The sequence below is a fragment of the Brachycentrus maculatus genome, unplaced genomic scaffold (assembly GCF_059751285.1).
Source record: "Brachycentrus maculatus isolate JH-2025_06_01 unplaced genomic scaffold, ASM5975128v1 h1tg000122l, whole genome shotgun sequence".
NCBI classification, from domain to species: domain Eukaryota; kingdom Metazoa; phylum Arthropoda; class Insecta; order Trichoptera; family Brachycentridae; genus Brachycentrus; species Brachycentrus maculatus.
The window spans coordinates 1,093,633-1,109,248 of NW_028280875.1; the positions used below are offsets into that span (position 1 = coordinate 1,093,633).

Consider the following 15,616-nt stretch of genomic DNA (forward strand, 5'->3'; position numbering starts at 1 on the left):
GATTTGTCAATTTTATTTTTTTAAATTATATACACACGCAAATATACCAAGAAAAAAGTTGCGTGTGTTATTTGACGTTTTTTATGGTTATATTTAAAATTAATTATGCAGCATGAAAGAAGTGTTAATTTCATAGGATACATACCCTGGATATTCTCATTTTAAGGAGATTTTTCTAGTAAATATTGATTTACTAGTAATCTTTTCAAATCAATGTAATTTTTTTATTGTTGTACAAATGAATATTCAGTGTAATTTTAAGTTTTTTTTATATTTACCTTTTTAAGATAAAAAATAATTGTAAAAAAAAACACTAGTTATTAAATATTTTTAATTTTGGGATTTAAAGAGAGTGTTATACAATGTTTGTCTCTCCAATGTGAAAAAACATGATTCCTATACTCAAGTTATTTTTTAAATTTTATTTGTTCTGGTTTCTTTCTGCATAACGCCAGCCAATTTAAAGTATTAATTTTCACTTACGGCTTTTTGTATTATATCAAAGTTTGTAAATCCAAATTTTAACTCATGGGCCTATCTGCCGCCAAACGTTGGCGGTAGGTATGTTTTTACATTTGAATAACAGCTGCAGGTTAAGCTACGCCCACATCCGTGGTAGTTCATATTATAAAGACACTTTAGTGTAATATCTACAAATCAGTAAAGGAAGCTTTTTGTAATGCATTATTTCTTATAATTTTTATACAAATTTATTGACGACACAAAGATGTCCCTGTAAGGATAGAATTATCCTTTTGATTGAAATATCAAGTAAAATCTACTACTAATATCATCCCAGGTATAATGTTTTATTGATTTATTTTTTCAAGTTTTCTTGTTAATTTATCACATTTCTGATCTAGACACACGATAAAATACGTGCATAATACATAGTTATATGTACCATATTTATTGGTAAAACAGTAAAAGTTATAATTTTATGAGATAGTTTATTTTTATAACTCAGTTGAATTTGAACGCCTTTCACGCTTCAAACACGCGAGCGTTATGATTGCTCGGGCTGATTTGTGTTAACAAAAACCAACCTGTAGTGCGTGGTACCTTTTTCTGCATTTAAAAATTATTTCTATGTTTGTTCTCATTTTATCAGGTGCAAAACATTAGCGCCTCATTGTTTGACAAACCATACCACCTCCCCTCTGGGCGGGGCAACTTTCTTACTTGCGGGGATACATTCAATTATGTAGTGTCTTTGTATACATGTTTTGAAAAAAAAAACGATATGCGGATGGGTTAAGATGGGCGCATACAGATGGGATTCTACTACTACTACTACCATCACGCCGTTTCCCCGCAGGGGTAGGCAGAGAGGATGGAACGCCACACTCTTCTGTCCTGGCATACACTCCTCGCCTCCTTCACATCCATACATCTAGTCATACATGCCCTCCGATTACGCAGACTTTTGACACCGCCAGATTTTAGGTTCTGATTGATGGATTCCAGATGGATACAGATGGGATTCCAGTTACTTAATTCCGTTCTGGCAATTGTTCATCCTAGCATGCTCGGAGCTATATTCATAAATTATATCTAGCTAATGCTAGTGACATGCTAATGACATTCCATCTGTGTGCCCACGTGGTTAATATGTGTGTCAAAAATAATGTATTAATTTAGTACATTTTATTTTTATTCAAACAATAGAAACGAAACATATTACGCGATGCCATACTAATTATTTAATAAAATCTCGCTGGAATGAGGTTCTCTGATTTGATGGGGTTAAAATTAAAGTGATCCAAGTGAAAATGATCAAAAAGTAGCCTTAATATTTTGTTGACTTTAAAACTTACAGATTCAAATGAAAGAGTAAAACAATAGAATTTATTGAGAGATTTCAAGTAACTTTTTATAGACCTTAAAAAACTTTACCATAAATATATTTTTTTGATAAATAGGTTTACTGATAGTGGTTAATAAGAAGTCAGTTACTCTGGTCGCAGCTTGTATTCGATATAGAAGGCACTGGTTGTATAGATATAAAATAATGTAATTAAGAAATATGTATCATGTGTTACGTACTCTTCTTGGAAGTATTCATGTAGCTTTTAAATGTATGGCATTATAATCATTGCAAAAAAGATTCATTGCATTTAAGCTTACTAATATTTTATGAATGTGTATAATGTATACAAATATATGATATCTGTTATTAAAATTTAGTAATAAATTGGTTTTATTTATTTTATATTTCTTCTCCGGCTTTTTTAGAACATTATAAATCTTAAATTCAGTATGCCAATTTTTAAAAGGCACTCCCCGCAAAGAACTCAGATTGTTGGTGCTGAACCAAAGTGAAGTATGCACGTACTACAATGAACTCGCAAAAGTTTACATCCAACTTGATAAAACTCAAACCGAGGGTTTTAACCACAATCCTCAGTAGACACATGTCTTTTTTTAGCGTGGAATTAAATTTTCAACAGCCATACATATTACATTTTATAAAATAACAAAATGTTAGCATAAAAAATATTTTATTTCTTTATAAATTACATAGTAATAAGCGTACTCATCTTATAAATATATATAATAAATTTTAAAAAAACCTTATCCGCACCCCAATGGTGCATAGGGCACTGCTTCATATAAACGCAGTGTTATCTTGATCGTTTACACATGAAGGAAAGGTGATCAGCCCTCCGCTTCAGGTACCAGTCCAGGGTAATATTGAATAAATATTATAGTGAAAAAATCACTTATATTTATTTTACCCCCCTGGGAATCAAACCCGGGACCTCCAGAATGGTAGCCGAGCGTGCTGACCATTACACTACGGAGGCGGACAATAATATACTATAATAATTATTACACAATAATAATTATTCTTAATCATTCACTCTCCCCAGAGAGGTAGTGGTCAAATATTCTTTGACCTTATGGCATGCCCAACTATTTGATGCCACCTGTCACATTGTCTTGTGCATTTATTCGAAGCGGAACCTGTTAACTTCTTTATTCTCCGCCTACAGGCGGAATATCAAATCCTGTCGCCAGTGGTCCGCAGGCGTAAAAAACACGCATCCGAAATGTGTTAAATTAAAAATTGACTTTCCTAATTGATAAGTAAAAATCACTGAGCGTGGAAGCCGTCATATTTGCATATCATCTGCGAATTAGTCTGATAGCCGTGGTTGGCGTGATGCATATGGTGCGGGTGTGAATGCGTCAAGATATGCGGGGCCATTCCGACATTGGGCGCATAGCCCTGCTCAGCGGGGAGCTTGTGATGCACGTTGACCGGGACAGCTCCGGCGTGCTGGCGGTACTTGTTGTTGGGATAGGGCAGGTAGTGTATGGTCGGGTAGGAGTATGGCGCCGGGGGAGGGAGGCAGGGGGGAGCCGGGATGTCATTCATCGGCTGCTCTTCTTCCATCTGTCTGTGGATCCTTTCTACTTTTTGTTGCCTCGGCGGTTGCGATTCCGCTTTTGTGTTTTCTGATTTATTTCCTGAAACTAAACAAGAATTAGCATATTACAAATTAAGTGTGAGTAAAATAATACAATAAATATTGTGGAGCTGCATTATATTTATACGGATAAAATATATATATTTTAAAATTACCTAATGTCAAAGTGACTCTGAAATCTAGCTACGGCTATCATGGCCCTATTTAGGTTTCGACTATAAGTTTTACAGCCTATACCTACATGTGAGTGGATTTACTCTTTATCTTTAAAGTTACTATAATTTAATGCAATTCATGAGTGAAAATTCTAAATAAAATACTTCGTAACTTACAAAATAACTGTGTTAAAAAATCACTATGTATCTTATCATAAATAAGACCGATTTTGAAGCAAATAGCTTCTCTTCTTTAAAACTAATCAATAGTAAAAACTATCTACATAATAAAAAAAAAAAAACAAATATTTGACAGTCATCAGGCCTTGAGTAGGAATTTAAAATTGCTATTTTTTTGTGTTGATCGGCAGTTACAGATGAAGAAATCAGGGATGGTCGATCAGTGTTGTGTTTAGACGAACGAAGCTGTTTATTTTGAAATTGGTCGATAATATAATTAGATTATATGAGATATATAGTGACTGAAAGTTATTTTGTGATTAATAAAATGGAAACTACTGGTGGAAGAGCATTCCACGCCATCGGCCACGCAACAACAAAGTTATGCTCGCCAAATTTAGTGCACTGGTCGCGAGATGGTAAGATCACTTTGCCCATAGCAGTTGTAGCCGATCGAGGAGTGAGATGTCTATTCATCAATTCCTCCGGAATACACAGCTCGCTTAGATACTCTGGAGCTATATTATGTATTGATTTATACATTTATACAAGAGGAGACGGAGTTTAAACTCAACCGTTTCGGGAAAGTGAAACCAGTGCAGTTGATGAAGTATAGCATATTGAGTGAATATGGCCTAAGTATGGACAGTGACCTTCTGGTGTGTCATAAATGGTTTAGGCCAGGCATGTCAAACTCGCCCCCGTGGGCCGCACGTGGCCTACGAGTATATTTTTTGCGGCCCGCGGTTATATCTTTCGATTATTTTAATTCTTCATTGAAACAATTTTTTGTACCGGAACATACGGTATTCTTTTAAAAAATCATTAAGTTGGATTTACTGTACCTCATGTGACTGTCTTTAACTATAAATTATTCACCTTAAGTAAGATAAAAATGAAAATGAAATTTTTGAGTTTTTTGATGTGGCCCGCCGGCGTATCCAAAATACGTACACCTTATGACAAAACGTACACCTTATGCGGCCCTTAGTGCCTTTTGAGTTTGACACACCTGGTTTAGGCAATGACTATTTACCACTAGAGTTCCGGTGATGAGGTTGTTCGGTGTCGCCTTTGCCGTGTTTGATGTTGAGGTCGTCCTTCAATATTTTGATAAGAGTAGTTCGAGGCAGAGAGAGCTGTTCGGCTCTCGCCCTGAGAGATAACCCGGGAGACTGCTGTAGGGAAGCTTCGACAGAAGCAATATGTATTTTTCTAAAAAATAAAGAATTGTATATAGAATTCAACAAATAATTTTCTCCTGATTAGCTACTAATATATAGAAGTAGTGTACTGGATCAAAACGTAAAACTGATTTTTGTGGAACAATTACATGTACTAGCTATCGATATTAGAATAAAACAATGTGCACATGTTAATGCATTCCAGAAACCCTATGTTGCGGCGGTGTAAACATTTTTGTAGATTTCGATTACCTTCAACTTCATTTACAAAAAGCATGTCTTAAAAGTCTAATTTCTTGTCATGCTTTGCTATGTAGCGGATAGGTGTCACTATAATACAAAAACATCATCGATTTTTTCCTGTCACCATTCTATCTATGCAATCTAAAATCGCCCGTATCAAAATCGATTTCTTTAAGAAACTTCTAAACTGTAAGCAATTTGTTCATTTTTTTTTAAAAATAGCTTAAAAAACTGCCATTGCTATTATGCAGTATACAATATCATATAGGGTGATTTGAAACACGGGTGTGATGAGTCTCATCCTTTTTTTCCATAAATACTGGATATTAGAAAAGTTACTAAGATAAATTGTTTAGCGACGGTTTCAACCTTTCCTGGACTATGGACGTAAATGAATGTCGAATTTTCCTCAAAGGAGTATTGATGTTAATGAACGTCGAAGTATGTCAGTTGGTATGATGTAATATGTATAGTAATGACATCTGTGGATATGTGTATTTAACTTTGTCGTAAAACAAGACCTAGAGATGGTGAGCTTTTTATTTTTTATTTAAATTATTTTTACATAATTTCTATCTTCATAAAACAAAGATTTTATTTAAAAAAAAATACATATTTAATGTAAAAAAAACCACTCCCCAGAGAAAGTCGGACATCAATTATTGTAGTCCTGGAAAGGTTAATTTCTAGGACAAACCGTGAGTAAACTATGTTCATTTTTTATTTAAGTTTTACTTGGTAAATACCACAATTGGTATTTACGCAGTAGCAGTATTTTCCAAGTAAAACATAAATTAAAAATGGATAGATATCACAAAGTGACTGCCGAATCAATTTATGAAAGAACTGGGTTCAATTTAGGGTTACAAATATTTTTGTTGTTGTATTTTATTTGAAAATGGTAAACAAAATAGAATACCTTCTGCAAGGTCGTCCAGATCTTTTGGCATCCATTACTTTTCCCGTAGAAAAAAGTTTCTTTTCCCAAAAATAAAGTGTATTTTTTGTCGGAGGCGCCTTTCCAAATCTCTTCCTGAAGTTAATTTTGATCTGAAACACAATGAAACATATTGACTTTTTTCATTACCTATTGCATGGTGGATAAGGGACAGCATCAGATTGATGCAGTGTAAACTTTGGCAGTCACCCAGTGAAAGGATGTTTCTGCCAGTGTCAAGCTTTAATTTTATTTGTTGATTATACAAAGGCAAGGTCACCAGATCTGAGAGGAATGCATACTACTCGTCCTAGTTTGTGTCATTTAGACACTGCTATCGGTATCGCTTCTGTTAAGATAATATTAGTTATGTGGCAACACTGTACGACGCGAACAGGTCTAAGGGTTTCGGCTACCTTCGGTGTTTCACGTCTTTTCGACTAAATTTTAACTGTCGCAAATTCTATTATTTTTCTTAACTTATTTCCACATTTCACAAATTATATTCCATTGTTTCATTTAAGTATTTCCACTCTCTATCATTTTAAGTTTAGTCAAGTTTGTATTTAGTATTAATAAAAGGTAAAAACTGTAAGTACGATCTTTTATTCTTTCTGTGCATTGAACATACCATTTTAGCTAAAGATTAATCTGAAGCATTCTCATGAGTCGATTTTTGCAGAGTGAATAATTAGAACGCTAGATAGATCTGTAGCAGTTAGTGGAGCCTGCTAGTAGTCGACAGACCCCACGTTTAGCAGGCTACTACTCACAACTAAAGTTATAATTTATTATTAGATTAAAACCAATATTTTTAGCTTTTCCACTTTTTTATTTGACCAGCGACCGGGTTTCGTCGTTACCGACATCATCAGACTGGTACCGTTACCGACATCATCAGACTGACATAAAGTTATAACAAAACCAACCTTTTTCTCCTTACCAAAAAAAAAAATTACAAACAGCCCTCTACCAAGTAGATTGTAGACTGGCATCAAAATTGTTGAACTACCTAAGGTACCTACTGGCTTGTGCGAGTACGAAATCTCGGAATGGATTCAGGCTGGCATCGCAATTGGTTTAATTTTTTATTTAATTAGCTAGAAGAAACAATAATCCACTAAATGATCTATAAACCTTGTACATAATAAGCAAGGTAAATAATAAATGCAATTCCCATCTAAAAAAAATGGTTTAAATTAAAAGGAAGAAAAATCGTCTCATGTCTAGTGATCAGTTAGGAGTTGTGGAACCTACTTGCGCTATTGAAGTCTTGTCAAATTTCCTCTCGTGCACCCAAACGGCAGAAACAAGACGTTCTTCTATTGAAAAGTTAGAAGTATCCACTTCCCCTTTGTCGTCATTGTGGTTATTCTTCTTTTTCTTTATCGTTTTGTCGTCAAAACAACTATTTTTCATGTCGTTTAAAGACATTGCAATTACTTTATCACAAAAAATACATTATTCATTTGGGCAATAAAGAACTATTGGTAACGTTGATTCACTTCAAGTAAAATAGAACAACGCTCTTTTTATTATTTTTATATAAATAAAAAAAACGCTAATAATTTATTATTTTTATGAAAAATGAAACGTCAAACAAAACAGCAACCACTTTTCAAATAAAAATTTATGGACACAACTGTGTTGCCATATGTCAATATAAACATTTTATGATTACAGTGGATCCTCGCATAACGAGCAAAAAAATATTTGAAAAAGTTGCTCCCTTAACGAGCGATGTTTCGCATAACGAGTAACAGAGGAAGAGCAAGCCCCTTTTTCACGACATTCACTTGTGAACCGGGACATTCGCGGCTTGGGAAGGAAGTTTAACAAGAGGACCCTCACTTCTGCTTGGAAAAACTTTGGCCAGAGACTGTTGACAAATGTGATTTTGAAACAGTAACTGTGTAGTCTACAGTCAACGAGATTGTGTCATGAGCCAATAACATGTGACTCAAGGTGGATCACAACGATATTGAAAATAGAGTACAGCCAAGAGCTGACCACCGAACAATTTATAGAGTTGCATCGTGTTTCATGGCAAAAAAATATGATCGAATTTACGCCCAACGTGTTGACGCACCGATCAATAGCACTGATCCGAAGAAAGATGGATAAAAGAACAAGCCAATCCAAGCCAATCATCGTTTTAAAACGCTAACCGACGTGCCGGACGGTAAAATTCCGTGTAGTGGACAAATGTCCTAAGGGTGGAGACTAACCGGAGCCGTTTTGTCGTAACGTAACACGTTACGATGCGAGCATTCGTAAAGTCAGTACAGCGAGCCGAGCGCTCCATCCATAATTTCGGATGCTCGCCGCGAGCGATGTTACGACGTTACGCTACGACGAAATGCTCCGGTCAGTCTCCACCATAAGATATTTTATCAATGGAAAAACAACGTATTCGAATTATAATAAGTAAATATTAAAGGTACGTATCTATAATAAACATATTAGGTATTCATTCATAACATGGTCGGGTTGTGGTCCCGTGATTAGTGTCGCGGACTCTTGAGTCCGATTTTCTGGGTTCGAACCCACTGAACCACAATTTGATACCTCTTTGTAATAATGAGCCGCTTAGGCTTACAGAAATAGTACGAAAGTGAAGTATTTTTATAAATAATAAAAACTCAAATATCTCTTAATTAAAAAAAAACAACATAAATAAATTATAGGTATTGAACGGACTCGATGAACTGTGATAGAAAATGAGAATCGAGTTATAACAAATACAATAGCTATCTATATAGCGTATATAATTAGGGTATAAAGGAAATTATGCAGAAAACGAACTCAAAACATAAGTAAAACAAAATACTGAATTTGTGAATACGTTTATTAACTGAAGTTATCTTTTTTTCTTTAACTATACTAATTTGCATCCATGTGATATGTGTTTATAAACGCGAGACTCATGTTTATCAGATTCAAAGTCGGATTGACAAGACTACTTGTGCTGATAGGTTATGCTCCCGGCAACTCCGACACCGAATCTGAGAAGGATGAGTTCTGGTTGAATGTAATGAATGTGATGAATGGAAAAATGAATAATGAAAAGGTAATTCTGGCTGGTGATTTAAATGGGTGGGTTGGAACAAGAAGAGAAGGGTTTGAACTATCGCTTGGTATGTATGGGGATGCAAGAGTAAACGATAATGGGAAGAGGTTGTTAGAGGTATGCCTGGAATGGAATCTCTTTGTGTCAAATACTTTTTTTGCACACAAGGGAATCCATCAATATACTTGGGAGAGACGAAATGAAAGGTCCATTATCGATTATGTCGTCATTGACTCTAGATTGAAATCCGCCACAGTAGATACAAGGGTGTTTAGGGGGGCCGAAATGGAAACAGATCACTTTTTGGTGGTTTCAAGAGTGATTCTGTTTCAAGGATGGAGGGCCAAAACAAACAAGGTGGCGGCTCCCTCTAGAGTCAAAGTAGAAAAACTGCAGAATGACGACATAAAGGGTAAATTTGTAAAAGACGTATGCAGTAGGTTGATCGCGGAGGATAGAAAGAATCTAAGTATAAATGACATGTGGAAACATTTAAAAGAAAGTGTGTGTGGTGCAAGGAAGGAAAAAAGGCGATGCATGGTGGGATGACGATGTTAAAAAAATAGTGAAAGAGAAGAAGAATGCGTGGTTAGATTGTATAGCAGTAAAAAATAAAAACTCCACTGAGTATGAATCGGTTAAAGAAGTGTACAAGGAATGTAAAATGAAAGTTAAGCATGCGGTGAGTGAACGAAAACGTATGTTGAAAAAGGAAGAAGGAGTAAAAATGACAAAAAATTTCCAAGAAAATATAAAAATATTCTGGAAAGAAGTCAAAAACTCCCGAAATCTAAACGTGAATGGATGTATGAAATCGATTGCAGCGAAAGACGGAAAAATGGTGACGAATGAAAAAGATATAAAAGAGAGATGGAAAGAGTATTTCGAGGAGGTGTATGAAACGCATGCAATTAATAATAACAGCATGTGTGTCGTAAATACACTTCCTAGAATATGTGTGGATGATGATTCAGGAGAGATAGGTATGGAAGAAATTGTGAATGCCTCAAAGTCCCTAAAAAATGGAAAAGCTGTAGGATTCGATAATTTTGCTGCAGAATACATCAAGAATGGTGGCAAAATAGTTCTCACATGGTTACATAGGCTCTTTAACCGGTGTCTAGAGGAGAATTATACTCCCGTCGATTGGAGAAGGGCAGTTATAATGCCTCTTTACAAGGGGAAAGGATCTAGGGTGGAATGTGGAAACTATAGAGCAATCAGTCTATTGAGTGCTGTTGGTAAAATGTATGGACGAATCCTCATAGAAAGGGTAAGAACCATAACTAAGGATAAAGTGTGGGATGTTCAGAGTGGCTTTATGAATGGGAGAGGATGTACGGATCAAATTTTTGCCTTGCGCGATATAACAGAAAAGTTTTTGGGAAAGAACCAAAAGCTTTTCTGCGCATTTGTGGATTTGCAAAAAGCGTATGACCGCGTTGATAGAATGAAGTTATGGAAGGTGTTATCTGAGTATGGAGTAAGCAGTAAACTCATCCAGGGCATTGCATCCTTGTACGAGGATAGCACTGCATGCATTAGGGTAAATGGCTCTTTTTCATCCTGGTTTGACATCTCTAAAGGTGTAAAACAGGGATGTGTAATGTCGCCTTGGCTGTTTAATCTATACATGGATAACTGCATGAAAGAGCTGAAAGGTTTGAATATTGGAGCAAGAATGAATAATTTGACCGTTTGTTGCCTTTTATATGCTGACGACGCTGTTCTTCTTGCCGATAGCAAAGAAGACCTGCAAACGTTGGTGACAAAAGTGTATAATGTGTGCAAGGAAAGTGATTTATTGATGAATGTTAGCAAATCCAAAATCATGGTTTTTGAAAGAGATGAATGTAGATCTGAGTGTGAAATATTGGTAAATGGGGAGATTTTGGAACAGGTAGATGATTTCATATATTTGGGTAGTATGTTTTCTAGGGATGGAAAGATTGATAAAGACATAGAAAGGAGAGTGAATGCTGGGAACAGAGTGAATGGTGCACTAAAATCAGTTTTAGCAAATAAAAATCTATCAGCGGAAGCTAAACTGGCAGTACACAATGGAGTTCTGGTTCCAACCCTTATGTATGGAAGCGAAGCATGGAGTTGGCAAAAGAAGGATGAAAGCAGACTGAATGCAGTCGAAATGCGATCCCTCAGACGAATGTGTGGCAAAACGATGTTTGATAGATGTTCGAATGATGAAATAAGGAAAGAATGTAAGGCTGAGATAAGCATTATCGATAAAATTAAGAAAAGTGTGTTGAGATGGTTTGGACATGTGGAGCGTATGAGCGAAGAAAGAACGGTTAAACAAATTTATGGAGCGAATGTAGTTGGAAAAAGAAGCAGAGGACGACCGAGGAAAACTTGGCACAATCAGGTATGTCAAATACTTGAAAGCGGCCGGGTCAGGAGTCGTAATAATCGTCGGGTATGTATGAGGAGATGCATGAATGTAGAAGAGGCAAAGAATGTTTGCAAAGACAGAGTGGTGTGGCGTTCGATTCTCTCTGCCTACCCCTGCGGGGAAGCGGCGTGATGGTTAGTTAGTTAGTTAGTTAGTTATGTTGTATGTAGGAACTTATACATTAACATAATTCATGTACCTACTTCAATATTTTAAATTTTTTTTATTTAATGGCAGCACATTAATATATTTCAAAATCTATGGGTGGACTGAAACATTTTTTACAAGAAATTAAACCAGAATTTGTTTGATTTTCCGTTAATCTTGTAATTGTGTAGTGGGAAAAAATTGAAAAAAAAGACAGTAAACGATTCAAATGTGAGTAACGGTGTATTTAAGTGATTCGATTTATTGTTTTCGAACAAAAAATATAGCTGTTTGTATTAAACGGTTGAGAGAATGATAATTTTCTCGAATGACAACATTCATTGACTGTTATTCTCATTCGTGCTCAAAAACGACAAAAAGGAGATCGGTTCCTTTTTCGTCTACCTACATTCCGAATACCGGCGCGTACGCGGCGCGATGTAATTTAAACAAGTGTTGAAACACATAAATATGTTTTAAAACCATCATTTGTGTCCACAACAGTTGACATTTTGTCTTGCTCGAACGCCGAGCGGGTTTATCCGCTGCGGACGGTGAGTACATGTCAAACATGTCTATTTTACTTTTTCAAACCGTATAATTATTGCCCTCGGACATTCCTAATAAGGAAAGTCTTAATTAGTACACCATTCACCTATACTTGGGAGGATTAAGTCCAATTGACCATAATTCCTCACGGCTCTTCGCTGTAGTGCGCAGTTTTATCGAGTTTAGGGAGTGATTATGTGCATCCTCAAATGTGTCACTGTCTGAACATTGCAGTAGTTTTTTCTCGGTAAAACGTCAACTTTATTTGGTGAAACAAATAAAACGGATATGGTATTAATAGAAATAACACCCTTCTTTAAAAACCCGACTCTCTTCTATTTTATTTCACAGCTGTCAAAGATCTAATATGTACATATTTAATATTAGCTTATTTTCTCATTCCTGTAACAATAAAACGATAAAAACCCACAGTTTTCATCAATTTTACTTTGTAGGAGTTTTTTCAGCTTTCTAAATGATGTCATAACTAGTTTTCTCATTTTAGTATCAAAACCACTGCAATGCATGCTGTTTCGTGATTTCGCTTTAGTGCTACAAGTGCCTTTGTCAGATATTGACCATTTTAAATTATGTATTTAAAAAACTAACCTGCCCGCTAAAGATTTTTTCATGTAAAAATGGCTGATAAGTGATTCACTATAACTGAATTATATCACTTTGAATTACCAAGAAAAGTCAAATACTTCACAGATTGACAAAAACATTATTTAAAACATTAAAATCATCATTTAGCAAATGTCTCTAGTGTATGCACACTTTCATACTCATTTTGAATGTATTTTCTTTTAACACAATATTACGTTTTTAACAAATATAAAATAATGCTAAAAATCAATCGAATGTATTTCCATTTTTTGTGTTTGCATTTTTCATGGACACCCTTGTTAGTTTTTTCTTGCATCACCAGACTAAGGATAAATTTTGTAAAATTTTGATATTTATGACATAGGCACTTCAGTATTTTATCTATATTTCAACGTCAAATATGTTAAATTTCTATTATTTTGGTTGACTAATCAATTTTTTTGCTTAATTTTTTAGTTTTAACCCTTTGCATTGAAAAGTTTTTTGATATGTGCATACCGCCAATTCAATCAAATTCTCAGGCTTATTACTATTTAATTTTACTTTAATATGATTCTGGTTTCATTATATTGAAAAGTAAAAAACCGAAATATTAACACACTTTGGACGGGAAATGTATTTCTACCCGTTCGGTCAATTGATGCTTACGGACTGGAAGGATATTTTCACCTTCTGCGCCAGCCTCATTTCAAAGGCAGAAAATTATCCAATGTTTTTATATTAATATTATATACCAATCTCTTAAGGTCTTAACTTATGTACATAATTATCAAATCCCATCGCCAGCGGTCCACAGGTGTAAAAAATACCCGTCTGAAATGTTGTGTTGTGACTTTATTTTCTTGGCGCCATTGTGGCAGGACTCCAGTAGTACGGCAAACCACGAATGCCGCTTCCATGGCAGAATTCCAGTGCTAAGGGTTGAATTATTACTGTTATGTTATCTTCTTCCTGGCTACATCCTAACTTATCGTCTTTGTAGACTACTGGGGTCAGCTCTCCTTGTCCTCAGGTTGTAGTTGCCTAGAAAAGGTGCTATACATCGTCCAGCATTCGGAGCCGTACAGAAGTGCGCGTCTGACAGTTGATTTGTAGACTTTTCTCTTTAATTTAGATGGCATTTTTGGATCGCAAAGAACTCCCGTTACGGATCGGAATTTCATCCACCCTATGTTATTTTATATACCATACATTTTTATATAAAGGATAATAATAAAAGCCACCCATATATTTGGCTAACGTTTTCCACGAAACGATTGTTTTCAGATAAGTAAACCGAGGGAGTGTTTAGAATAGTGTTTTTCAATACACCCCGTCACAATGGAGGAGGAAACGGAGTACAAGAAGTTGCCCACGGACGAGAAGTGCGTTCACAAGTTGTGGAAGGCGCGGGTGGCCGGTTACGAGGAGGCCGCCAAGCTCTTCAAACAGATTGACGACGAGAAGTCACCAGAGTGGAACAAGTATCTGGGACTGATCAAGAAATTTGTATCAGACAGCAATGCCCTTGCTCAAGAAAAAGGTAAACTTTTTTGTTTTTTTTTTAAATTTTTATTGGGCAGTTTTTTCATCAGCCCTGACCCTCATTATTATACTAATTAGGGTCGTATACTAACAATACTCTATGGGAAAATTAGCTTCAAAATTCTTCTCTTCATTAACACATTGCTGTTAGGCGGTTTTTTCATCAACCCCGACCCTAATTATAATCAGACAGTCTGTCGCCCGACCCTCAGTATACTATTTTTTGACATCATCAAAGATGAAGAAGAATATGGAAGTCTGGGCATTTACGGAGCTGACGACCGTCATAGGCTGGTTTAAGTGATCACTTTACACACGTGTAAAATTCACCAATTCTACCCATTATTGACAACCACACTACTCAAATTCTTGGAAGTTCTATATATATGAACCAATTTAGAAACCTTGTTCATGAATCACTAGAACTTCACTAGAGACATCTATTGGTGAGATGTAAAGAAGCTTTTTACTAAGCAGAAACTCTTATATTAGTATGTGAGGTCCGAATCCTGGATTATAATCACACACATGAGAAACGCCAGAAAATACCATTTTCATTATTAATAAAGCTTATAATTTGACCAGATAATTTATTTACAACATTTTGAGTGTGTCAGTTATATACTATACTTAGTATACTAAGTATACTAATCACAAGTAACCTCAGTATACTAATCACAAGTAACCGCAAACCCAATTGCTATCTGTTTGTTTTTTGGCGTCTCTCATACGCTGCCAAAAGTGAGCAAATAGAACGCTTATAAGCGTATGTAAGAGACGCAGGATTGATAACTGTAACCTTCGTATAGTTAAATTATACAATGCCCTATACACTCCTTTGGGTGTGAATAAGGGTGAGTAGTAGTAAGCTTATTTACTTTTAAATAAAGTAATTTTTTACATTATCACTATATTATAAATATGATAAACTCAGATAATACATATTTGTTTATCGTGTAAAAAGACATTTATAATAGTGAAAATGTTTATTAAAAAAAAATCATTTTTTTCTTGTGAATTGTCCATGGGTCGAATATGAACTCAGGTGACGCAATTCGGAAAACAATGACACCATAAACACTAAATCAATTTGTATATAATTCTCGTAATTATTCATTACTTATCATTTGGAATCTTGGTGTTACAATGTTGCCATACCCAAACATTTTGGCTCTGT

General features: G+C 35.3%; 2 protein-coding genes across 4 annotated transcripts in view; one reads left to right on the forward strand and one right to left on the reverse strand.

The window, feature by feature from the left end:
* Positions 1-2,951: 2,951 nt before the first annotated feature.
* On the reverse strand, positions 2,952-7,705 carry LOC148309490 (uncharacterized). Its single transcript, XM_088260011.1, has 4 exons — positions 7,391-7,705; positions 6,116-6,246; positions 4,806-4,984; positions 2,952-3,480 (listed from the first exon to the last, which is right to left on the reverse strand). The coding sequence occupies exons 1-4, from the start codon at positions 7,565-7,567 to the stop codon at positions 3,098-3,100; spliced, it is 870 nt and encodes a 289-aa protein (XP_088116137.1). The 5' UTR covers positions 7,568-7,705; the 3' UTR covers positions 2,952-3,097.
* Positions 7,706-11,848: 4,143 nt separating this feature from the next.
* msps (msps cytoskeleton-associated protein 5) overlaps positions 11,849-15,616 on the forward strand; it is a 55,316-nt gene continuing 51,548 nt past the window's right edge. For 2 of the 3 annotated variants that reach the window (XM_088259992.1, XM_088259994.1), the window contains exons 1-2: positions 11,876-12,314; positions 14,182-14,437. In XM_088259992.1, coding sequence (XP_088116118.1) covers positions 14,236-14,437 — 202 coding nt within the window. In that variant the 5' untranslated portion in view covers positions 11,876-12,314; positions 14,182-14,235. Of the gene's footprint in view, positions 12,315-14,181; positions 14,438-15,616 lie in introns of all 3 variants that reach the window. The other variant, XM_088259993.1, reaches the window with a different exon arrangement.